The 24,717-nt window shown below is 39.6% G+C and overlaps 1 protein-coding gene across 1 annotated transcript in view; it reads left to right on the forward strand.

Annotated features, from left to right (window-relative positions):
* Positions 1 to 21,645, forward strand: part of YAE1 (YAE1 maturation factor of ABCE1) — a 46,484-nt gene extending 24,839 nt beyond the window's left edge. Inside the window, 2 exon segments of the mRNA XM_023226360.1 lie at positions 21,290 to 21,514; positions 21,516 to 21,645. Of these exon segments, the coding sequence (XP_023082128.1) occupies positions 21,290 to 21,514; positions 21,516 to 21,645 (355 nt within the window).
* Positions 21,646 to 24,717: the final 3,072 nt, after the last annotated feature.

Below are 24,717 nucleotides of genomic sequence, written 5' to 3' on the forward strand. Positions count from 1 at the left end.
GCTCACTGCAAGCTCTGCCTCCCGGGTTTACGCCATTCTCCTGCCTCAGCCTCCGGAGTAGCTGGGACTACAGGCGCCCGCCACCTCGCCCGGCTAGTTTTTTGTATTTTTTTTAGTAGAGACGGGGTTTCACCGTGTTAGCCAGGATGGTCTCGATCTCCTGACCTCGTGATCCGCCCGCCTTGGCCTCCCAAAGTGCTGGGATTACAGGCTTGAGCCACCGCGCCCGGCTTTTTTCTCTCATCTTAACTTTTATTTTATTCTATCCCTGGAATCTTATCTCACTGGATCTGATGGATTTGTAGATTAGTTTAGCATTACTTATGGATACATTAAGTTTAACATTTTTAAATGGCTAACATTGACTACTCTGCTCATTATTGTCATTTTCAAGGTAATTTTCTTAGCTATCTGTAATGCGTGTTTGCTTCTGTTTTCTTATTAATTTTTTCATTTATTTTGAGATGGGGTCTCATTCTGTCACCAAGTTGGAGTGCAGAGGCACAGTCTTGGCTCACTGCAACCTCTGCCTCCCATGTTCAAATGATCCTCCCACCTCAGCCTCCCTAGTAGCTGGGACCACAGGTGTGCACCACCGCACGTGGCTAATTTTTGTATTTTTGGTAGAGACGGGGTTTTGCCATGTTGCCCAGGCTGGTGTCGAACTCCTGAACTCAAGTGATCCGCCCATCTTGGCTTCGCAAAGTGCTGGGTTACAGACGTGAGCCACTGTACCCAGCCTGTTTCTATTTTTAACTTTGTTTTGTTTTTGTAAATAATCTTTCATATTGGTAATAATGTGGCTATCCCTGACTCATCATGTGGGGTTTGATTGACTGCTTCTTTGACATTCACTGAACTTAAAGAGTTGTTTTTGCTCATCATTCTTTCACCATTTTTTCTAGATGTTTTGTTTATTGAAATATTTTTTTCAAATGTGAGGGTACTAATTTTTTTTTTCACCTGTCTCTTTTATTAGCAGCTAGACCAGTGCCTGGTGATATTGGGTAGTTAATAAATATCTGTTCAATTAATGAGTGAACATTATAAATCAAATCTCTTTTTTTATGTCTCAACTCCTAGTACTGGTTTAATATACACACAAATTGATTTTTTCTTTTCTTGAAACCAGTAAAATTCTTAACATTTTATTGTAATCCAATAAAACCATTACAAATGTGTTTTAACATTTTCTTAAAGAATAAACTTTTTAAAAAGTAAATTGGCTTTCTCATACTCAGTTACACAATCTGAGAGTTGTTTTCATTTTTTATTTTTGAGACAGGGTCTCTGTCGCCCAGGCTGGAGTGCAGTGGTGCGACCTCCCTAGGCTCAAGCGTTTCTCCCACCTCAGCCTCCCAAGTGGCTGGGACTACAGGCATGTACCACCACATCTGGCTAATTTTTTAAATTTTTGTAGAGACAGGGTTTCACTAGGTTGGTCTCAAACTCCTGAGCTCAAGCAATCCCCTTACCTTGGCCTCTCAAAGAGCTGGGATTACAGGTGTGAGCCACTGTACCCAGTCTGAGATTGTATTTTTAAATGTGAAGGTAGGAGTTCTGTATTTAAATTTGTATTTCTCTTAATTATTACTAATAGAAAGATGATCCATTAATCCATTTTGATCACTAATTCTGTTCTGAGCTTTTGTGCTTTCCGTAATTAAAGGTAATTTACTTAAGTATCTGACATCTCCATTACAAAATGCTCTCCAGTTCCCAGGAGGCCCCAGGAGACCTATGAAGGGCAATTCCAGGAATGCAGCTGCAGCAAGACCAAAGGAGCTGCAGGCAGTCGCATTTAGGGAACTGTGGCCTTATTTCAAGAAACAATGCTTAGAGGCGGTAGGCAGATGATAAGGTCACACACTTCACCACAAGAGACTGAGACTATGACTCACCAAAAGTCCCTTTCCAAAAACCTTGGGACTTAGAGGAAGAAAACACTTGACATGTGTCATAATAGAATATGTACGTGTTATAGTTTACAGTGTGTGATTGCAGAAATAGGAAAATACAGAACACAAGGGAATGTAATTTGAGTACAGCCCAGCCACATAAATAGGAAGATCAAAAGTGTGTATAAATGAATCATTACTGAATGTATGCTATATATTTATTTAGTACATTAAGTATTTACTAAGCCATTGCACTAAACATAATACACCAAAATAATACCATTAAGATTCCCAACACAACTTAAATGATAATCTTTTTAATTAATGGAGATATTTTAAAGCAAATAATCATTTACTGTAATCTTAGAGTTGTCACGAAATTAAATGATTTTTTTAAGATGCTTATTGAGTACTTAGGATATGTCAGATAATGGCTAAGAGTTTTATATGGACTATGTTATTTTATTCTCATAAAGTGGCAGTATTATTCCTATTTTACAACCAAAGAGCTAAGAGGATAAACCCATATCTGCCTGACTCCAATGCTGTTGAGTATCACTTATCCAAAATGCTTAGGACCAGAAATTCAGAATTCAGATTTTTTTTTTTTATTTAGGGATATTTGCATAAACATAATGAGATAAAGATATCTCATTATGTAGGACCCAAGTCTAAACATGACATTCATTTATGTTTCATATATGCCTTATACACATAGCTTTAAGGCCATTTTATACACTATTTTAAATAATTTTGTGCATGAAACAAAATTTTGACTGCCACCCATCACATGAAGTCAGGTCTAGAACTTTCCACCTGTGGCATCATATTGGCACTGAAAAACTTTTGAGATTTTGGAGAATTTTGGATTTCAGATTTTCAGATTAGGGACACTTGACCTGTAATAACATCTTACCTTGGCTGCCCTTTTCTCTCTTTCTTCCTTTCCCACTTCTCTACCACATTTCCTGAGATCACCTACTGTATTGGTTTGCTAGGGCTGTCATAACAAAAACCACAGACTGGGTGGCTGGGTGGCTTAAACAACAGACATTTATTTTCTCACCGTTCTGGAGGCTGGGAAGTCCAAGATGAAAGTGTTGGCAGGCTTGGTTCCTTCTGAGGCCTCCCTCCTTGACTTACAGACGGCTGCCTTCTTGTGTCTTCACATGGTTATCTCTTTGTGTGCTCGTGTGTTGGGGTGTCTCTTTCTGTGTCCAAACTCCTTTTCTTTCAAGAAAACCAGTCAGACTGGATTAAGACCCACCCTAAGGACCTCATTTTAACTTAGTAACCTTTTAAAAGACCTAATCTTCAAATATGATTATATTTTGAGGTACTAGAGGTTGGGTCTTCAATTTATTGGTGGGGGGATACAATTCAGTGCAAAACACCTACCAAATAAACCACCTCACTTGAAATTTTGTTTCAGCATTGGCCTTGGGAAACACAAGCTAAAACATGGAGGATACTGTTTGACACATAGTACTAAATACTTTTTAAGCATTTGTTGTGGATATGGTCCATTGACAATGTATTCTCCTAGTTTTCATTTATCTTAAATGCCTTTATTTCCCTTTTATTCTTGAAGGATTTTTAAAAATAGACTTTATGTTTTAGAGAAGTTTAAGTTCACAGCAAAATTGAACAGAAGATAAGAGTTCCCAGATACCTCCTACCTCCACACATGCATAGACTCCCCCATTATCAACATCCCCCACTGATGGGTACATATGTTACAATTACTGAACTTACACTGATATATTATTATCTCCTACAGTCCACAATTTACATTAGTATTCAGCTGGTGTTGTACATTCTACAGGTTTTGAAAAAGGTATAATGACATGTATCTACCATTATAGTATCACACAGAGTATTTCCACTGCCCTAAAAAATGCTCTGTGTTCTACCTATTCATCTCTCCCTCCCCACCTAATTCCTGGCAACCACTGATCTTTTTACACCTATGTATTTTTGCCTTTTCCGGAATGTCATATACTATAGTTGAAATCATACATTATGTAGCCTTTTCAGATTAGCTTCTTTCACTCGGCAATATGCATTTAAGTTTTCTCCATATCTTTATATGGCTTGATAGCTCATTTCTTTTTAGCACTGAATATTTCATAGTTGATATTTCACAGTCATTTTATCCATTCACCTACAAAAGGACATCTTGGTTTCTTCCAGTGTTCAGCAGTTATGAGTAAAGCTGCAATAAACATCTTTGTGCATGTTTTTGCATGAACATAGTTTTCAACCCCTTTGGGTAAATATCAAAAAGTACAATTGCTGGATCACATGGTAAGAGTATGTTTAGTCTTTAAAGAAACCACCAAACTGTCTTCCAAAGTTGCTCTACCATTTTGCATTCTTACAAGCAATAAATGAAAGTTCCTGTGGCTTCACATCCTCATCAGCATTTAGTGTCATCTATTTGTAGTAGTAACTCATTGTTTTAACTGGCATTTCCTTAGGGATATTTTTGCTATATGTAAAATGCAAGATACAAATGCTCCTCAACTTACCGTGGTGTTATAAACCCATGATAAATTTATCTGTGATGGATTTAACCCATGGTAAACCCATGACAAATCAAAAATATCACATCAAAAATGCATGTACTACCACCCAATAAAGTCATAGTAAAGTCAAAAAATCACAAGTTGAAACATCACATGTAGGCAACCATATGTACTTTTACTAGATATGAAATAGATACAGAATTCTAAGTTTTATCCTTTTCGCGCTTTAAACATACGATTCATTACCTTGTGGCTTCTAGTAAGAAGTCAGCTGTTTATGTATCATTGTTATCCTATCCACAATGTGCTGCTTTTTCTGGCTCTTTTAAAGATTTTTTTTACTTTCGTTTTCAGTAGTTTCATTACAGTTTTCCTAGATTTAGTTCTCTTTGCACTTATCCTGCTTAGAATTTGCCAGAATCATATATTTCACCAAATTCGGAAATGCTTTGGCCATTACTTCTTTAAATCTTTGGTCATTCTCTCTCTACTGGGACTCCAATTACACATATTTAAACCTCTTAATGTTGTTTAACAAGTCACTGGGACTCTGCTCATTTTCTCCCAGGCTTTCTTCTCTGTTTTCTTTTTTCAAATTGGATAATTTATATTGATCTATTTTCAAGGGTACTAATTCTTTCTTCTTTTATCTCCAATCTGCAGTTAAGCCTATCTAGTGAATTTTTAAATATCAGATACTTTAATGTCTAGCTCTATCATTTCCATTTGGTTATTTCTTTTTTTTGAGATAGTCTTGCTCTGTCACCTAGGCTGCAGTGCAGTGGCACAATCTTGGATCACTGTCACCTCTAAGTCCTGGGTTCAAGCGATTCTTGTGCCTCAGCCTTCCAAGTAGCTAGAATTGCAGGTGCCTGCCACCATGCCCAGCTAATTTTTGTATTTTTAGTAGAGATGGGGTTTCACCATATAGGCCAGTCTGGTGTGGAACTCCTGGCCTCAAGTGGTCTGCCTGCCCTGGCCTCCCAAGGTGCTGGATTTACAGGCATGAGCCACTGTGCCCAGCCTTTTATGGGTGCAAGAAATCCTCCTGCCTCAGCCCCAGAGTAGCTGGGACTACAGTCACACACCACCATGCCCAGCTAATTTTTTGTATTTTTAGTAGAGACAGGGTTTTGCCACATTGCCCAGTCTGGTCTCAAACTTGTGAGCTTAAGCAGTCTGCCCACCCCAGCCTCCCAAAGTGCTGGGAATCACAGGCATGAGCCACTGCATCCAGCCTGGTTATTTCTTTGTGGTTGGTTTCTCTACTGAGATTTCCTATATGTTTATTCATTTAAATTATGTTTTCTTTTACATCCTTAGGTATAATTAAAATAACTGCCTTAAAATCTTTGCTAATTACAATATATGAATCATTCTGTGGTTGGTCTCTAGTGACTGTCTTTTTCTTAGAGTGTTGGTCGCATTTTCCTGTTTCTTCTTATGTCTAGTAATTTGGGGTTGCATCCTGGACATGGTCAGTGAATGATAAATTGGAGAAACTCTGAATTCTGTTATGTTCTTCTCAAGAGTATTAATTTTTGTTTTAGTAGACAGATAACTTGCCAGAACTCAAACTCCATACTCTACCCCCTCTATGTTGGGCAGTAGCTGAAATCTTTGTTCCATTCTTTTAGCCATGTATGGGCTTCTCAGGTTCTGCCCTGCACAGGGATAGTGCAGGAGTCAGCCAGATTTTCAAGCAGATTTTATATTCACAAACTGGAGCTCCTCCTCTGTGGCTCTCTCCTTTCCAGAATCTTCTCCCTCACATTCCAGCTGTGGTTGCTCCAAACTCTGACTCTTAATACATAACCTGTATGATTATGAGTCTGTGAGCATTAGCTACCCTGTGCAAGGCTTGCTGGAGCCCACCCTTAGGTAAAGAGTCATAAGAAATGGAAAAACTCACCCAATGTCCTTCTTTTCCTCTAAATTTGATTCCTTTTCATTTTCTGCCTACTTTGGTCCCTTCTCAATGCCTTCATATTTTATATACACATATATTTTGTTCAGAGTTTATAAGCATTACTTGTGGAATGTGGAATGGTTGGTCTGATACATGCTACTCTCCCATTAATGGAAGTAGAACCTCATTTTATTTTTTTATTTTTTGAGACAGAGTCTTACTCTTGTTGCCCAGGCTAGAGTACAATGGCATGATCTCGGTTCACTACAACCTCCCGGGTTCAAGCAATTCTCCCGCCTCAGTCTTCCAGGTAGCTAGGATTACATGTGTCCGCCACCATGCTTGGCTAATTTTTTTGTATTTTTAGTAGAGATGGGCTTTCACCATGTTGGCTAGGCTGGTCTTGAACTTCTGAGCTCAAGTGATCCACCTGCCTTGGCCTCCCAAAGTGCTGGGATTACAGGTGTGAGCCACCATGCCCGGCCAGAACCTCATTTTTTTAACCAAGAAAAACCTGCTCCATATTTAGATATTTGTATCATATTTATATATTTAAATCAACCTGATTGCTCCAGGTTATCATGTTATACTTTGGGGTGTTTTGTTTTTGTTTTTAATCTTTTAGAGATAAAGTTTTTGGAAGGAGGACTATGTTCCCCCTCATGTTGTGGTGTTCTTTTCTAAATTCTCTGCTGAAAAAAGTAACAAGGCAACCTCTTCTCCAGAACCTCCATACTAACAGGACCTTTGCTTGTTCTGACTTACCCTTCAATTCTATTCCTGTGGGTAAGTGAGGAGAAACATTATAGACTAGGAATTTTTTTTCCAAGGTTAAGGACATTGCTGGGAACATTTCCAAGCATCATGTTCAATTATTCTCTTTTTATTGATGAGGATTTTGTCCAGCGTTTTTCTGGAGGTTTGAACAGTAAGTTTCTGAGTTAAGGGGATTTCAGTTCACATTCAGTGTCATAATCTGAAAGGAAAAAGGATTGTTGTTCTGGGACATATGCCAGAGGAGCTGGTAAACACTGCAGAGGGACCCAACCAGGCCACACAGTCAACTTAGTCAAGAAGCCTTTATGTGCCAAACTATGCTGGCCTCGGGGAAAAGACATTAGAGTATACTACGAATGGCTTTTGTAAAACAGTTTTCTTAAGATATAATTTACATATCAAATTATGTATGTTTTAACAATGAATAATATCTGAATGAATGAATAAAGAGCTCTTTAAACAACTCTCTCAGTAACTACTCAATTGCAGATAAAGAGGGAAATGATGCCTTATCTCCTCCTCCCAAGTACAATTATTGGAGATGCCCTTGTACATATTCAAAGCTGTCTGTGGTGGCATCAACATGGGTGAGTTTCAAGCCTAGAATCATGAGTTTAAAAATGAAAAGAATAGAGATTCAGCACTCAAGGAACTCATTTTGGAAGCTGTCTTTCATCAAGCCTTCTTGAGATGAGAAGAAATCATCTCTGCTTCTTTTCTGGTCAAATCTATATACAGCAGATATATACAGCAGTTATTTCTTTCTCTAACTCCAGCAGCTAAATTCCAGACCTAATCATTAATTTTCTCCATTGGCTATGCCTTTTTCTTGATATCTGGTCTTAATAACAGAGCTACAAGAGACAAAGGCAGTCACACATGGTTGAATTCTCCATCATCAAACTAATGTTTATTTTAGAGTTTGCAAATAGAGGCATTTATCACATGGAACATTTGAAATGTAACAAAATAAAATCTTACCAGATTTGGCAATCTGTAATTCACTTTTTTTTTCTTTTTATGGAGACGGAGTCTCACTCTGTCGCTTAGGCTGTAGTGCAGTGACATAATCTCGGCCCACCGCAACCTCCGCCTCCCAGGTTCCAGCAATTCTCCTGCCTCAACTTCCCAAGTAGCTGGGATTACAGGTGCCAGCCACCACACCCAGCTAATTTTTGTATTTTTAGTAGAGATGAGGTTTCACCATGTTGGCCAGGCTGGTCTTGAACTCCCGACCTCAGGTGATCTGCTTGCCTCAGCCTCCCAAAGTGCTGGGATTACAGGCATGAGCCACCATGCCCAGCTTTAAGTCACTTCCAATAATAATTATTCCTCATTATGTAGCTTAAATGTTTCCTTCTCCTTAACAACTTTCCTAACCCTGTTCACCTCACTCCCTGGCTCAGGCACCATTTTCTGTGCTCCCTGTGCATATTTACATTATATTACTTATGACATTACATAAAAAGTACCTATTTACTTACCTCTCTTCCCCATTGGACAATCTGCTCCTTGAGGATATGCTCTGTCTCTCACTTGACTTTGTATGTTGGCCCTTAGGTCAGTACCTGGAATAAAATAGATACTCAATACATACTTGTTGAATAAATAAATGAATACAAGACACAACTAACGTAGGAACATTAACTAACATGCTAAGCAAATAGGCCATGTCCACAAAAATTTCAAGGGAAAGATTTTAGAAGCAAATATGATTTGACGTCTCTGAAACTGACTTTCTTTCTCTTGTAATTTGTGCTTGCAATTAAAATTTGTACCTGGATTTTTAAAAGACATTTCTGTGATAAGTCACGATGACTATGGCATTTGCCATCTTTTAACAGATTAGAAATGCAAGACTTGTCCCTTAAAGGAAATCATTTTTGAACTGTGGCTTCTTCATAGTAAAAGGGATTCTACTAAAATCTTTAGAAATGTAAGAGAAAATATTTAGTCTAGTAACCCTTTCTCTAATTATTCATAATGTGCTACATAATCAACTCTATTCATTTCTCTCTCAGAATCTTGTCACTGATTAGAAAAGAGAGAGGTTGAGGCCAGGCACAGTGGCTCACACCTGTAATCCCAGCACTTTGGGAAATGGAAGTGAGAGGATCGTTTGAGCCCAGGAGGAGACCAGCCTGGGCAACATAGTGAGACTCCATCTCTATTTAAAAAAAAAATTTTTTTTAAAGAGTGGTTGGAATGTATTAGTGGGAACCTGTTTAACTTACTGTGAGGTTAATATTGGATACTTAGTTCTGATAATTAGCTGGTCTCAGGTATTACATCTCACTTTTCCTCATAGCAGTGCCATTCCTAAGTTATGTTTTGCTTTAGACTCTGGGGAAAAATATACTTCTGATCATCCAGCAAACCTTTATCCACTGTCACTATGTCAATGTAAAACCAGTGTTAGCAGCAGGGCCGAGAAACTGGGTTTTTAATAGTAGTGGTAGTGGTTGGGCCAATAGATATGGCCCGAAAATAGGATTGTTTTCCTTTCTGGAAAGAACTTAACCCCATCCTTTCACTTCCCAAAAGGTTTACCTTTTAAAAGTGAGATGCTGGTTTTTGTCCCAGAATAGTAAGCCAACCACTTCCCACTCAATTTCCCAGCAGATAATTCTGTATTATCAGCATGTTCTGCAGAGGAAATTCAGTTTCTGGGTAGAAAGGGAAGTCCTCTAAGGAAATGGGAAGGAAAGAAGTGAGATAAGAAAAATTTTTCTTTTTTTTTCTTTTTCTTTTTATTAAATAGGGACAGGGACTCACTATGTTGCCCAGACTGGTCTCGAACTCCTAGGCTCGGAGGATCTTCCTCCTTGGCCTCCTAAAGTCCTGGGGTTACAGGTATGAGCAACCATGCCCTGCCAGGTTTGTTTGTTTGTTTGTTTGTTTGTTTGTGACGGAGCGTCACTCTGTCACCCAGGCTGGAGTGCAGTGGCATGATCTTAGCTCACTGCAACTTCCACCTCTAGGGTTCAAACAATTCTCCTGCCTCAGCCTCCAGAGTAGCTGGAATTGTAGGTGCATGCCACCATGCCAAGCCAATTTTTGTATTTTTAGTAGAGACAGGGTTTCACTGTGTTGGCCAGGCTGGTCTTGAGCTCCTCACCTCAAGTGATCCTCCCGCCTCGCCTTCCAGATTACTGGGATTACAGGCATAAGCCACCGTGCCTGGGCCAAGTTTTTTCGTTTTTTGTTCGTTTGTTTGTTTGTTTTTAAGGAAGTGTTGATGGAAGAAACAAATGACCTTGTATATGTTGGCAAGTAAAAAAGAAAGCAACAGGCCAGGTGCAGTGGCTCACACCCGTAATCCCAGCACTTTGGTAGGCCAAGAAGGGTGGATTGCTCGAGCTCAGGAGTGTAAAACCAGCCTAAGCAACATGGCAAAACTCCATCTCTACCACAAATACAAAAATTAGCCGGGTGTGGTGGCACATGCCTGTAGTCCCAGCTATTTAGGGGGCTAAGACAGTAGGATCCCTTGAACTCAGGAGGTCAAGGCTACAGTGAGCTATGACCATGCCACAGCACTCCAGCCTAGGTGACAAAGTGAGACCCTGTCCCTGAGGTCCTGTCTCAAAAAAAAAAAAAAAAAAAAAAAGAAGACGGCAACAAAGAGAAGGAGAAGAAATTAGACAATAGGTATTATGTTACATAAACTGTTTAAAGATAAAGGAAAGACTTTTTTTTTTCAATTCTCCCCACCATTAGAAGATGTATAATGTAGGGGTTCTGTAGCAATGGTATCTAGCTCAGGTGCCAGGCCATCTTAGGCTAAAATCCTCACTCTGTTGGGAGGCCAAGGCCGGCAGTTCACTTGACAGGAGTTTGAGACCAGCCTGGCCAACACGGTGAAACCCTGTCTGTACTAAAAATGCAAAAATTGGCCAGGCGTGGTTGTGCATGGCTATAATCCCAGCTCCTAGAGAGGCTGAGGCACGAGAATCGCTTGAACCCAGGAGGCACAGGTTGCAGTGAGCTGAGATCATGTCACTGCACTCCAGCCTGGGTGACAGAGGGAGACACGGTCTCAGAATAATAAATAAATAAACAAATAAATAAATCCTCACTCTGCCACTTGCTAGGCTTCCCAGAGCCTCAATTTCTTCATTTGTAAATGGGGTGATAATAATAGTTTCTACTTTAAAGTGTTTGTTGTTGTTGTTGTTGTTGTTTTTGAGATGGAGTCTCGCTCTGTTGCCCAGGCTGGAGTGCAGTCGCACAATCTCGGCTCACTGCACCCTCCGCCTCTGGAGTTCAAAAGATTCTCCTGCCTCAGCTTCTTGAGTAGCTGGGACTACAGGCATGCGCCACTACACCCAGCTAATTTTTGTATTTTTAGTAGAGACAGGGTTTCACCATGTTGGCCAGGCTGGTCTCAAACTCCTGACCTCAGGTGATCTGCCCACCTCAACCTCCCAAAGTGCTGGGATTACAGGCGTCAGCCACCGTGCCCAGCCTGAAGTGTTGTTTTAAAGATTAAATGAGATAATGTACATGATGATATTTGCAAGTATTCAACAAATATTGGCCATTATTATTGTTTTTAGGTATTCTGCCATATGGTCCTTAAACATTGGTAGCCCCCTTTTTATTTCATTTCCTTGGAAGTGAAAAGACTGTAAAGGAAGAGGCATAAATCCATGAACTGAAGTTTCTTGAGAATAAGGACCGTATCTAATTTATTATTGTATTTCCAGTTTCCAGCATAGTGCTTAGCACACAGACAGTAAATATTTGTTAAGGAAATGGAAGAACCACTAATATAAAACATAACTTTGATTGTAAGTGTTATGGTTGAATTGTGTCCCCTCAAATTCCTATGTTGAAGTTCTAGCCCCCCGTACTTCAGAATGTGACCTTGTTTGGAAATAGTTATCGATATAATTAAGGTAAGGTCATGCTAGAATAGGATGGGCCCCTAATCTAATACGAATGGTGTTTTTATTAATTTTATTTATTTATTATGTATTTATTTATTTTTGGGATGGAGTCTCACTCTGTCACCCAGGCTGAAGTGCAGTGGCGCTATCTCAGCTCACCACTACCTCTGCCTCACGGGTTCAAGCGATTCTTGTGCCCCAGCCTCCCAAGTAGCTGGGATTACAGGCATGTGCTGCCACGCCCAGCTAATTTTTGTATTTTTAGCAGAGACAGGGTTTCGCCATGTTGGTCAGGCTGGTCTCAAACTCCCAACCTCGGGTGATCCACCTGCCACGGCCTCCCAAAGTGTTGGGATTACAGGTGTGAGCCACCGCCCCCGGCCTGCTGTTTTTATTAAAAGGGGAAATTTGGGGACAAACATGCACACTAGGGAGAATGCCATGTCAAGATGGAGGCAAAAGGTAACGCATTTGCAAGCCAAGAAATGGGAAAGATGGTCAATAAAGCACAAGGAGCTAAGGGAGAGACATGAAACAAATTCTTTCTCGCAGCCCTCAGAAGAAACAAACTCTGTCAACACCTTGATCTTGAACTTGTAGCCTCCAGAACTATGAGACAAACTATTTCTGTTGTTTAAGCCACCCAGTTTGTGATACTTTGCTATGGCAACCCTACCAAACTAAGACAGCAAGTCAGTACTGTCGTCATCTTCATAGGCTGTCATTTTGACTGGTTTAAATCTAGTCTGAAAGAGAAGGTTTCGTCTATATTATTTTATATAAGCAGGCATTATTCAAACCAAACAAAAGCAAGCACAAAGTGAAAATTCTCTTTAGTTAGGCACAATTCTAAAAGGTTATCTAAGTAAGTATTTTGGGGACCAGCATCATATTGATAAGTTCTGTGCCAGGAACATGCTTAATTCCTGACATAAATGCTAAATTTGTAGCTACAGTAAGCAGACTGAGAACAACAACAGAACAGTTTTCATTGTTTAATTTTACTCAAGTCAAAATTCTGTAGCCATCTTTAATACTATTACAAAAACATTGTAAGAGGTTTACAGGGCAGTTAACACAAGTAAATAAAGCTTCTGATTATGGCAGTATTTCCTTTTAATTCTTAAGAATAACAGACTATAAATGTAACAATAAACTATAAAGGGCTGGGCACGGTGGTTCACGCCTGTAATCCCAGCACTTTGGGAGACAGAGGTGGGTGGATCACCTGAGGTCAGGAGTTCAAGACCAGATTGGCCAACATGGTGAAACCCCATCTCTACTAAAAATACAAAAATTATCCAGGCATGGTGGCGGGTGCCTGTAGTCTAGCTGCTCGGGAGGCTGAGGCAGGAGAATCGCTTGAACTCAGGAGGCAGAGGTTGCAGTAAGCCGAGATGGAGCCACTGCACTCCAGCCTGGGTGAGAGAGCCAGACTCCATCTCAAAAAAAACTATAAAGAACAGACCAACTTCTTTGACTTAATCCTTTTTTTGCATTGAATCGCATTTGAATTAAGCAGATGCCTGGGTAGAGCATTATATAGGTTTGACATTGATATGAAATTAGAAAAGTTAAAGTATTTTCATGAATATTCTAACTTCAAGGGGCATAATGCCAAAGAGTGCCCAGCAAGTGGTTATCTATAGAAGACAGTCAATAGGTACTGAATGAATGAACGAAAAAAATGAATGGATTAAGAGAGCAGATTACTTTAGAAAAAACTGTGTTACCTAGGAGTAATTAACAGGAATTTTTGTGGAGTAAAAACTGTCCTGGAACCATGTTTGTTATTTCCATCCTTTTTAGGGCAAACTAGAGGACTCAAAGACATAGCCCGTCAGAAAGAACATAAGAAACGTAAAAGAACATCTGGTTAGAGATGCATTATTAAATTCAGCACTAATTCTATAGAGTCTATCATCATTGAAAAATCATCAGACTGTTAATGCTAGAAAGGTAGAATATTCCAGCCCAATGCAGCCAATAGACTGCTGAAACAAACACAGTGGCACAGTGTGGCTTCCTTAATACCTAAGAGACCTGCAGAGCTGGTTAGACAATAAGTTTCTGAGATTTAAAACAAGTCTTACCATGAATAGAAACTCATAATGAATGATGGATTTCCACGTTGTAGAACTCTTTAGCATCAGAAAAAGATTCAAAGTTTCTGAGAAGATTCACCTTACAAATATTTTAGCACAATTACTCATTATATTAGCATTCTTGTCTATCATAGAAAATAATGTGTTATTTAAAACCCAGAATGACTATAGCAACTTCATTCTTTTAAGGTGGAGTGGCTGAATTCATATCAATGAGAAAATTCCTCTCTATGTTGTTTCTTTCCATTTGCGGAGGCAGGTAGAAGAAGAAGAAAACAGAGATTGAAATTTCAAAGTTCGTTTTTTTATTTGCTTTTTGTTTGTTTGTTTGTTTTGAGACAGAGCCTCACTCTGTCATCTAGGCTGGAATGCAGTGGCGCAATCTCAGTTCACTGCAGCCTCTGCTTTCCACATTCAAGCAATTCTCTTGCCTCAATCTCCCGAGTAGCTGGGATTACAGGCATGCGCCACTACACCTGACTAATTTTTGTATTTTTAGTAGACATGAGGTTTCACGATGTTGGTCAAGTTGATCTCAAACTCCTGGCCTCAAATGATCGGCCCACCTTTGCCTTCCAAAGTGCTGGGATTACAGGCATGAGCCACTGTGCCAGGTCTAAATTTCAAAGTTTCTGCCAATAATTCTGTGCCCCAGAAAAGTAAGACCCAAAGTAGACGTCCTATAATTTAGTAGAGCATGTGATGAATTTTCGTTTTTGTTTTTGTTTTGTTTGTTTGTTTGAGACGGAGTCTCACTCTGCCGCCCAGGCTGGAGTGCAGTGGTGCGATCTCGGCTCACTGCAAGCTCCGCCTCCCGGGTTCACGCCATTCTCCTGCCTCAGCCTCCCGAGTAGCTGGGACTACAGGCGCCTGCCACCCATGCCGGGCTAATTTTTTGTATTTTTTAGTAGAGACGGGGTTTCACCGTGTTAGCCAGGATGGTCTTGATCTCCTGACCTGGTGCACCCGCCTTGGCCTCCCAAAGTGCTGGGATTACAGGCGTGAGCCACCATGCCCGGCTCATGTGATGAGTTTTGATATGCAAAAGTAAACCAGAGTCCCTAAGTAGGTGGAAAACTAAATTAATTAGAAAATTAAGCGGTGGGAATTGTGTTGAAATGCTTTTTCCTGAAGATGTTAGCCCGGAGAATGAAACCAGAGATTGCTGACCATGGAAGATGACCAGTAAAAAATTCCAGTAGATGGATTTGCTGAGGATGTCAAAAACAAGAATATCTAATGATTCATTTTTAAGATGTTTCACCAGAGTAATAGAAAATCTATTCCCTCAGTCTGAATCTTCAATAAAATTTAACACACAAAGTTTAGTGTGTATTATGGGAGTGGATTTTTTTTTAAATAAATTGAGATAAAGAAGTCATGTTCCACAACTGGATCTGCACAGTGTTCAAGAGTTCAGTATCAGGAAGTTGGATTTGGAGAAAGTCATTCTGAGGAAATTCAAAGAAATATCAGGAGGATATTAGATCTTCCACCAACTGTGAGATGTGGGTTAACTGAGTTTTTGATATGTTCAAGGGCAGAATCTATCAATTAAGATGACTTTGGTTGCAAGTAACAGAAAACATTAATTCAACTCGACCTAAAGAATAAGAGAGTTTAATATCTACATAACAGGAAGTATGGAGGAAGGGCAGGAAATATGGAGGAAGGGTTGATTGACGTCAGGGACACAGTTTCTTTCAATATGTTCCTCTGACATTTCCAGCTAAGAGCAAAATGGCTATAGCTGTGCCTGTCAACACATCCACATAGAACATCCAGAGGAAGGAAAGAGGCCATTTACCAACATCTCCTTTTGAAAAATTTGGAAATCTTTTCAAGAAGCCACTCAACAGAGTTTCTTACACATCTAATTGGCCAGAGCTATATCATATGCCTGCCATTAAAACATTCTTTTGGCAAGAGGGATTGCTCCTATTCTGAAACATCTTAATTAGCTTAGACCAATCAGGATTTACTTCTTAGTGTCACCTTTACTTCTTCAGTGTAACAAGGGGGATAAGTTGATACCTAACAAAATCAGGGCTTGAGGTATGCAGTGTGACCTCTACTGATTTTTGAGTCTCAAGGAAAACAATACATTGCAGGATGATTGTTAATATATATGTGAAATATTATGTATCTTAGAGGAGTTTGGGAAAGCATTTATGTAAACTACTTGGATTGGACAACTTAAAATAATATTAAGGCTAGTTTGATTAGTAGTTATATAATCATAAATAATGGTTTCAGTGGTTTTTTTCAACAGAAAACTTCTTGTACTTATATGAAAATAAGAGAAGCGGAGCCTCAAAGTTGATTTTACCCTAGTATAAAGGAGTTAGAACACATTTAAAATGTGTTCAGTTTAAGATATCACATTTTATGAAAACTGACAAAACTAGAATGTGTCAAAGAAATCATATACTATGAGGATTAGAAAAATAAGCTGGGAATGTTTAACTTGGGAAAAAAGTGTTTGGAAGAATCTAACAGAATCTTCATTTGCTTGAAGAGTTGGTGTGCGGAATAGAATATAGACTTATTCTGAGTAGTTCCAAAGGTTAGAAGAAGGACAAATGTCTGGAAATTACAGTGAGATACTCTTCAGTTCAAAATAACATAGCCTTATCTAAAATAATTAAAGCTGCCCCTGAGCTTTCTCACAAAATATTGATTTCCCCATTGGAAATTTCCAAGAGGACCCTATATGGCCATCTAGCAGCAATGTTGTTGAGAGATTCTTGCTTTGGGTGGGAAACCAGACCAGGTCAAAGTGACTTTGTAAGCATGGTCTACAACCTACTATGAGGTAGGTTGTGGTTAACCTATGAGATGTGATGGTTAATTTTATGTGTCATCTTGACTGAGCCATAAAGTGCCCAAATAGTTGGTTGAATATTATTCTGGGTGTGTCTGTGAGGTTGGTGCTGGATGAGATTAACATTTGAATCAGAAGATTGAATAAAGCAAGTTGTCCTATCTACTATGGGTAGCCCTTGTCCAAACAGTTGAAGGCCTGAATAGAACAAAAGACTGACCCTCCCTCAAGTGAGAGGGAACTTCTGTCTGACTGCTTTGAACTGGGATATTAATCTTTTCTTCTTCCAGTCTTGAATTGAAACATTGACTGTTTTGGGGTCTTGAGCCAGTTGTTTTTCAGAGTGGAACTTACACCATCAGCTGTCCTGGTTCTCAGGCTCTCAGGCTCAGACAAACTACACATTGGCTCTCCTGGGTCTCCAGCTCATTGCCTACAGATCTTGGGACTTCTCAGCCTCAATTACTGCATGAGCCAATCTTGTTTTTTCCTCTTTCTCTGTTGGTTCTGTTTCTTTGCAGAACCCTATGACATGGGCTGAGAATTTCTCCCAAAGCAAGTTCTTTCTTCAGTTCTTATAGGTAAACTGAGTATGTTCTCTAGATTATCCTTTTTACTTCCTGCTGAGCTTTGAGAATGACTAGAATTATGGTTCTGCTTCAGTTTTTATTGTTTCATTCATCATCACAGAGTTCTTTTTCCTAGAAAATTGAAACAGGTAAGCTACAGGGTCTTTTGCCCTACCCCCAAGAATCATGGTAAACAATTTTTTTTTTTTTTTTTGGTAGAAATTCTCTCAAGAAAACCACTTCAAAAGTCTCCTACAACTTTAAAATCTCATTATTACATTTACTTATTGCTTCCAATTGTTTTTCTTCCTTTGGGACTTCTAGCTGCACTTTTTGTGCTCAAAAAAATAAAAGATAAAGTTTAAGCACAAAGAATCAGAAGTAGACTAGAAGGAACAGAGTTACAGATTGTATTTTTAAACAACAATAAAATGGTTATTTTTAAATAACCATTTCAACAATACAGAGACATTTGGGATTTTGACTTCAAGTTTCATTTAATAAAATTTAGCAAATAAAAGAATGCTAGTGTATTAAACACCTACGTGTAGTTAAATTTTTAGTTTAACATTGAGGAACCTCATGTACATTCAAAAGGAACAGATAATTCTAATCTCATTCTCTTTGACAGTGATTAGTTTGTGGCTTATAGCAAGAACAAAGGAGAAAATGAAACTATTATTCTGTGCTTTATAAATCTACTCCACCCTGATGACTTCTGCTGAGCATGGAGGTGGAACCGGGTGAATAGTGGTACACAGATAACATTCCAGTTGCTATATTTGTGCACACACACAAGGGTGTGCCCACAATTTTCTATCTAGGTTTAAGGGCAAATTAGAAGATTTCAGACTTAATCCCAAAAAAGCACTAAAAAAATCAAAATCCAAGATAGCATTATGCAGTACTTATGAGAAGCCATACGGAATGAACTATTGAATAAGTTAAAATCCAAATTTCATCAAATTGTATAACTGCAGAATATAATCATTTTGTAAACTGTATTGAGCTTTAAAAATATGTACTTTCTTGTTTCAGGGTGATTTGCATAGAGTTGCCTACTGTCATTATTTTAAGTTTGAGTCTTTCAGTAGAAAAATAAGATTTTTATTCCCTTCTAAAATGTTGGTATTTATACCAGTGCAAATTGACTCTAGTGGTTTGCTTTCTGTCCACAATTACATGACATATCCAATTTCTTCTCAGCCTCATACTCTATGAAAATATCAAGTATTCTCTACATCATGGGCTATACTGTCTTCAATGCTTCTCTGTTATCTTCCATATCTCCAAATTATGAGGTTTACTTAATGTCATAATTTTTCCTTTCTTTGGGATTGTCAGGATCCTCTCCTTTGTTCACTGTGGTCAATAGAATAATGTTTGTTGCCCTCCCCAATGTTGTCTATGTCCTACTCCCTGGAACCTGAGACTATGTTAGATTATATAGGGAAGGAATGAATGTTAGAAATGGAATTAAGGTTGATAATCAGCTAGCTTTGAAATAGGAAGTTATCCTGGATTATCCTATAATCACAAGAATACTTAAAAGTGGAAGAGGGAATTGGAGAACCAGAGAAATGGCAGCATGGGAAGGGCTTGGCCTGGTATTGCTGGGTTTGAAGGTGAAGGAAGGAGGCCATGAGCCAAAGAAATCAGGCAGCCTCTAGGCTACACCCTGCTGACACTGATCTGAGCCCAGTAAGATTCATGTTGGACTTTTGAATTCAATAAAGAACTCTAAGATAATACACTTTTTGTTGTTTTAAGCCAGTAAGTTTGTGGTAATTGATCACAGCAGCAATAGAAAACTAATACATTTGGTTTTTGTTGTTATTGTTTGTTTTCTTTTTAAGATGTAGTCTCTCTCTGTTGCCCAGGCTGGAGTGCAATGACGCAATCTTGGCTCACTGAAATCTCTGCCTCCCAGGTTCAAGCAATTCTCCTGCCTCAGCCTCCCGAGTAGCTGGGACTACAGGCACGTGCCACCATGCCTGGCTAATTTTTCTATTTTTAGTAGAGACGGGGTTTTACCATGATCGCCAGGTTGGTCCCAAACTCCTGACCTCATGTGATCCACCTGCCTCGGCCTCCCAAAGTGTTGGGATTACAGGAGTGAGTCAGGGCGCCTGGCCCTAATATATTTGTTTTGTTTTTGGCCTTTCCTCTACACTGATTCCTTTTCTGTTGAAATCCTTAATAGCCTTCAGGCCAAATCCAAGGATCATAGTACATGTTCACTCTCCCTTGACTCCTTTATTTCTGTCAAAAAAAATTAATTAAGGAAACTACTGAATAACCCTGAAATCAACAAAGGTGCCATTGTTATAAAGGTATAAAGATATGCAACTTTTAAAAATTGACTTAGAAACAAGGACATAAGTGAAATGCCATTTGCCTATAGTTCTAAAGCCTTTCAATAATTTCTTTAATGCCTGTAAAATATTCAGCACAGTACCCTAGGGAAGTTAAAAATTAGGACAATACATATTGCAAAGTTCTTGGGAATACACAGAAGGCACCTGCGTTGATCAAGTGACTGCTGACAAGAGAGGACATAGGGATTGAGAGAGACAGGAAGTGAAGAGCAGATGGAGCAGGAGATAGAGAAAGTTTAAGGGATGATTTCCGAGAAAGAAGAAAAAGAAAAGGATAGAAAACAAACAGAGGAAGAGAATGTGGCAAAGATAAGATCTCTCAGGAGATCTGGTCTCTTGACCATAATAACCACCGAACAAGTATTTACAGAATGACTGATTTGAGGGACTGTGATTTCTTCCAAGAGGAAAGTCAGGAAATTAGCTAATTCTATTTAACATACATTTTAGACATGATTAGAGTCTAAACAAAACTTTACATTTTCTAGGATTTCATTCTATATTACAGAAGTTAATTAATTATGTATGAATTCTCAGTAACTACTGATAAGGGATCTACCAATGCTTTCCTTCAGAAAGCATTCAGATTTGGAGTGCAAACAAATGCTTTTAATTACTCTTTCACTCATTACATAAAAGACTTTGGGCTTGTAACTGAAGAAGTTATATAATTAAAACAACCAGTACTCATTCTGAGTATTACTTGATTGTCAGAAATACTGAGTCAGGGTTCATTTTATACCAAAGTCAAGCCTGACATGAGCTTAATAATTAAGTCAGATTTAAAAATCCTTCCCATCACTGTAGAACATATAGACAATTTCAGTCCAGTATGTCAGAAATGTCACTTTCAGAAAAGCTGTCACCTTTTCTATGTACTCCGGCCCTCCAGCCCCTTTAATGTGCTATCCAAGAAAGCAGTGAAGGAGAATCACAGGATCTAATTGTGCTGTAGACGGGGAGAATAACCAGGCCAGAGATCGGGAGGACTGGAGGGCCCCAGGGGAAGAGCTGCGGGAAAAGGGAGACCCCATAGATAATGTGATGAAATATTTGGAAAGCATTGGGAACATCTGGGTAGAAAATTAGATAAGTGAAACAATAAGGCAGATACCAAAGCCAAACAAAAATCTTTAAAAGGAAATGCAGTCATACTTCTCTATTAAGCCGTGCAGTGAATCATATTTACATCACCATCATGTGGGAACACTGGTTATTATTTTATCAGAAAGTAATGATGTTATCAAACTGGGAGAATGGGGAAAGTTGGGGGGGTTGGAACAGAGACAAATCTTCGTTATACGTTTATCAGAAAATAATAATGTTATCGAATTGGGAGAATGGGGAAACTTGTGGGGACAGTGATAAAAGAGCCAAATCTCTGTCTGTCCAATTGTCTATCAAAACAGGAAATCAACGGATTGGAGCCTACTGGGCTTGAGAGCCCCGCTGAGGAGCCCGGAGGTTGAGATGCAACTACGGCTGCATCCTCTCCGGGTCGCCGGCCACATGGCGAGCGGGGCTATGCCGAAACAGCCTACGGAGCTCGAGCTCGAGGCGACGCTGCTGAGCCAGGTTCCCCAAAGCGGCCGCGCCACTCCCCGCTTCCCCGCCCGGCTCCGGGCCCCAGGCCCGCCGCTTCAAACGCAGACCCCACCGCGACCCTGCAGCAGCCAGCCCCGCCTGGCCGCCAGAGGCACCTTCCAACTCCGAAGCACATTTTTCAACACATAATAGAATCATTATCAGAGGTGGACACATTTAGAAGTTGTTCTTAATCAGAAGGCAGCTGTGTTTAGGAAAACCAGCCTCAGTCCTCAGCACTCAGCACCCAGTGCTCCAGGTTTCTCCTGAGTGACGATGGACCAGCCCACCTTGGCCCTCCGGCAAGCTGGAACAGTATGTACACGTCTCTTAAACTATGAAGAGAAGATTTGGGAGGAGTATGAGCAAATTCTCAATGCCAAACTAGCAGAGCAACACAAGTCGTTTGTGAAATTCACACATGATCAGATTATGCGACCATGTGGGACAAGCCCAACAAACTATGTGTCTTGAAGCTTTTTGTTGCAGATCTTGGTACCAGGTTTGACCTCAAGGCACAGTTGCTATACATTTTTTGCAACTGTTTGATATCACATTTCAGCTCCAATTTTGCATCCTGAGAACATTCCAACGTTTCTGCAGGTCCACTTTATACGACTTGAAAGACCTTAAAGCTTTCTGGTTGCCATAAGTACATCTTTCTCTTCTGTTCATCCAATAAATAGCCATACCCTACTGTGACAGACTTTTCCAAACAAAAACCTGGAGCAGCAGTTTAGCAAAACACGCCTTCAGCGGCACTCAACAAATGGAGTTTCCCCAAGCACAGTTCTGTAAGAGAAGTGTGTGTGAGAGTGTGTGTCTGTAAGCGTATTTCAGATTGTGGTTTGTATTGTTCAAATTTTTTTGATCTTGGGCATTCTGGCTGTGGATTTGATGCAGAAAATTATGGTTAAAAACATTTGGTCTACAGAAAATCCTTAATGTTTTGTGACTATATAAATTGTAACAGTGGATTGTTTTATGTGTAGGTATTATTGTTAAATACAGGGACTGTTTCCAGGTGCAAAATAGGAATCATAAATCAGGATGCAGGCTGGGTACACAGGCTCATATCTGTAATTCCAGCACTTTGGGAAGAGGCCAAGCTGGGCGGATCACTTGAGGAGAGTTGGAGACCAGCCTGGCCAACATGGAGAAACTCTGTCTATACTAAAAATACAAAAATTAGCTGGACATGGTAGCAAGCGCCTGTAATCCCAACTTCTTGGGAGACTGAGGCAGGAGAATCACTTGAACCAGGGAGGCAGAGGTTGCAGTGAGCCCAGATTGTGCCACTGCACTCCAGCCTGAGTGACAGAGTAAGACCCCATCTCAAAAAAAAAAAGAAAGAAAAAGTGAGGACAGCCATTGCCTGTGGTTATGGCAATACAGTGAAAGTCTGTTGTCTTAGATATACAAACACATAGTGAGAAATTAGAACAAACTGGAGACTGGCATTTGACACATGGACTCTGCCTAGCTGTGTTAGAAAAATATTTAACTTCAAGCCTTAAAATTCCCAAATGGAGTTGGTGCTTACCTCATTCACACAATCAAAGAGTTCACTGGGTCCTGAACCTCCAAAGGGAAAAGGTCTCCCCCGGAGCAGGAGCATCAGGGTTTGCTCGGGGGCATAACATAGGTGAGTGCTGGGCTGAGACAGGCTCCACTGGCACTGCTAGTTGCAGGAGCACTTTACCTTTGTATCAGTCATTAAAAACAAAATTTGAATCCTTTGGTCAGGTTCCCCGAAATTATTTTGAGATAGCCATGTTTAAGTGCTTGAGCTTTTGTGTTGGCAACCCCCGCCCAAGGTTGCTAATAGGGTATTCTGCCCCTTGTTTCCACGGCTGAGGCACAGAAAGTAGCCTCTTTTGTGAGGAGTTGGGAATTAAGTATACATTTATTTTTTTACCATTATTTGTTCAGGACCACATTTTGCAAGATACCTTGTTTCCTTTATTATTGTTTCTGGAAAGTCCTATTCATATTAATTTATTTGAATATAGAATATAGTTTTTTTTTTAATGAGGGCTTATTTTAAAAAATTCTGAGCTTAATTCAAATGTATGTCAATACCTTCCCAAATAAGGTAATAGTCAAAGACAGATGTTCTGATCAAATGGCTTAGAGATAGTCCCGGAATATTCACATTCAAAGATTCTTTATTAATGAATGTCTTTAACTTAAATCTACCCAATAATTGCAACATGGTTCTTTGTACATTTTCATTATATGGTATTAACAAGCTTCACTGCAAACAAATAAATTATTTAAGTTATTTGTTTACCTTGCCTTCTTAAAAAAAACAGGAAGCCAACAGATGATGTCTAAAATTGATAAAATAGGCTGGGTACCACGGTGCATGCCTGCAGTCCCAGCACTGTGGGAGTTCAAGGCAGGTGGATTACTTGAACCCAGGAGTTTGAGACCAGCCTGGGCAACATGACTAAACTTCGTGTCTACAAAAAGTACAAAAAATTAGCCAGATGTGGTGGTGTGCACCCATAGTTCCAGGTACTTGGGAGGCTAAGATGGGAGGACTGCTTGAGTCCAGGAGGTGGAGGTTGCAGTGAGCCAAGATGGCACCACTGCACTCCATCCTGGGCAACAGAGTGAGACCCTGTCTCAAAAATAAAATAAAACTGGTAAAATAAGAAATGGCCATGTAAGCCTATTATTGAGAAGGATGAAGATAAATACTAGAAGAAACAGATACAAAAGCTAAAAATACTTGCCTTGGAGAGAGAGATTTTTCAATATTATTTGATTTTTTAATTTATGTGTATCAATTTGATAATGATAATTATTTATTGCAATAGGCTGAACAATGAATACCCTCACCTAAAGATGTTTATGTCCTCAGCCCCAGAACCTGTGAATATATTACTTTAAAGGCAAAAGGATTTGGCACATGTGATTAAGTTAAGGATTTTGAGATGGGGAAATTCTCCCGGATCATTTGGTAAACCCAACGTAATCACAAGAGACCTTCTATGAGGCAGACAGGACAGTCAGAGTTGGAAAGGAGATATGATGATGGAAGCAGAAGACAGAGTGATGAGACTGCTGGCTTTGGAGAATGAAGAGGAAGAGGGCCACAAGTCAAGGACCGAGCAGCCTCTAGAAGCTGGAAGAAGCGAAGAATAGTATTCTCCCCTAGAGTAGCGGTCCCCAATGTTTTTGGCATCAGGAACTGGTTTTGTGGAAGACAATTTTTCCATGGACAGGTGGCTAGCGGGGATAGTTT

Source organism: Piliocolobus tephrosceles, chromosome 8 (assembly GCF_002776525.5).
Source record: "Piliocolobus tephrosceles isolate RC106 chromosome 8, ASM277652v3, whole genome shotgun sequence".
In the NCBI taxonomy this organism is placed as follows: Eukaryota; Metazoa; Chordata; class Mammalia; order Primates; family Cercopithecidae; genus Piliocolobus; species Piliocolobus tephrosceles.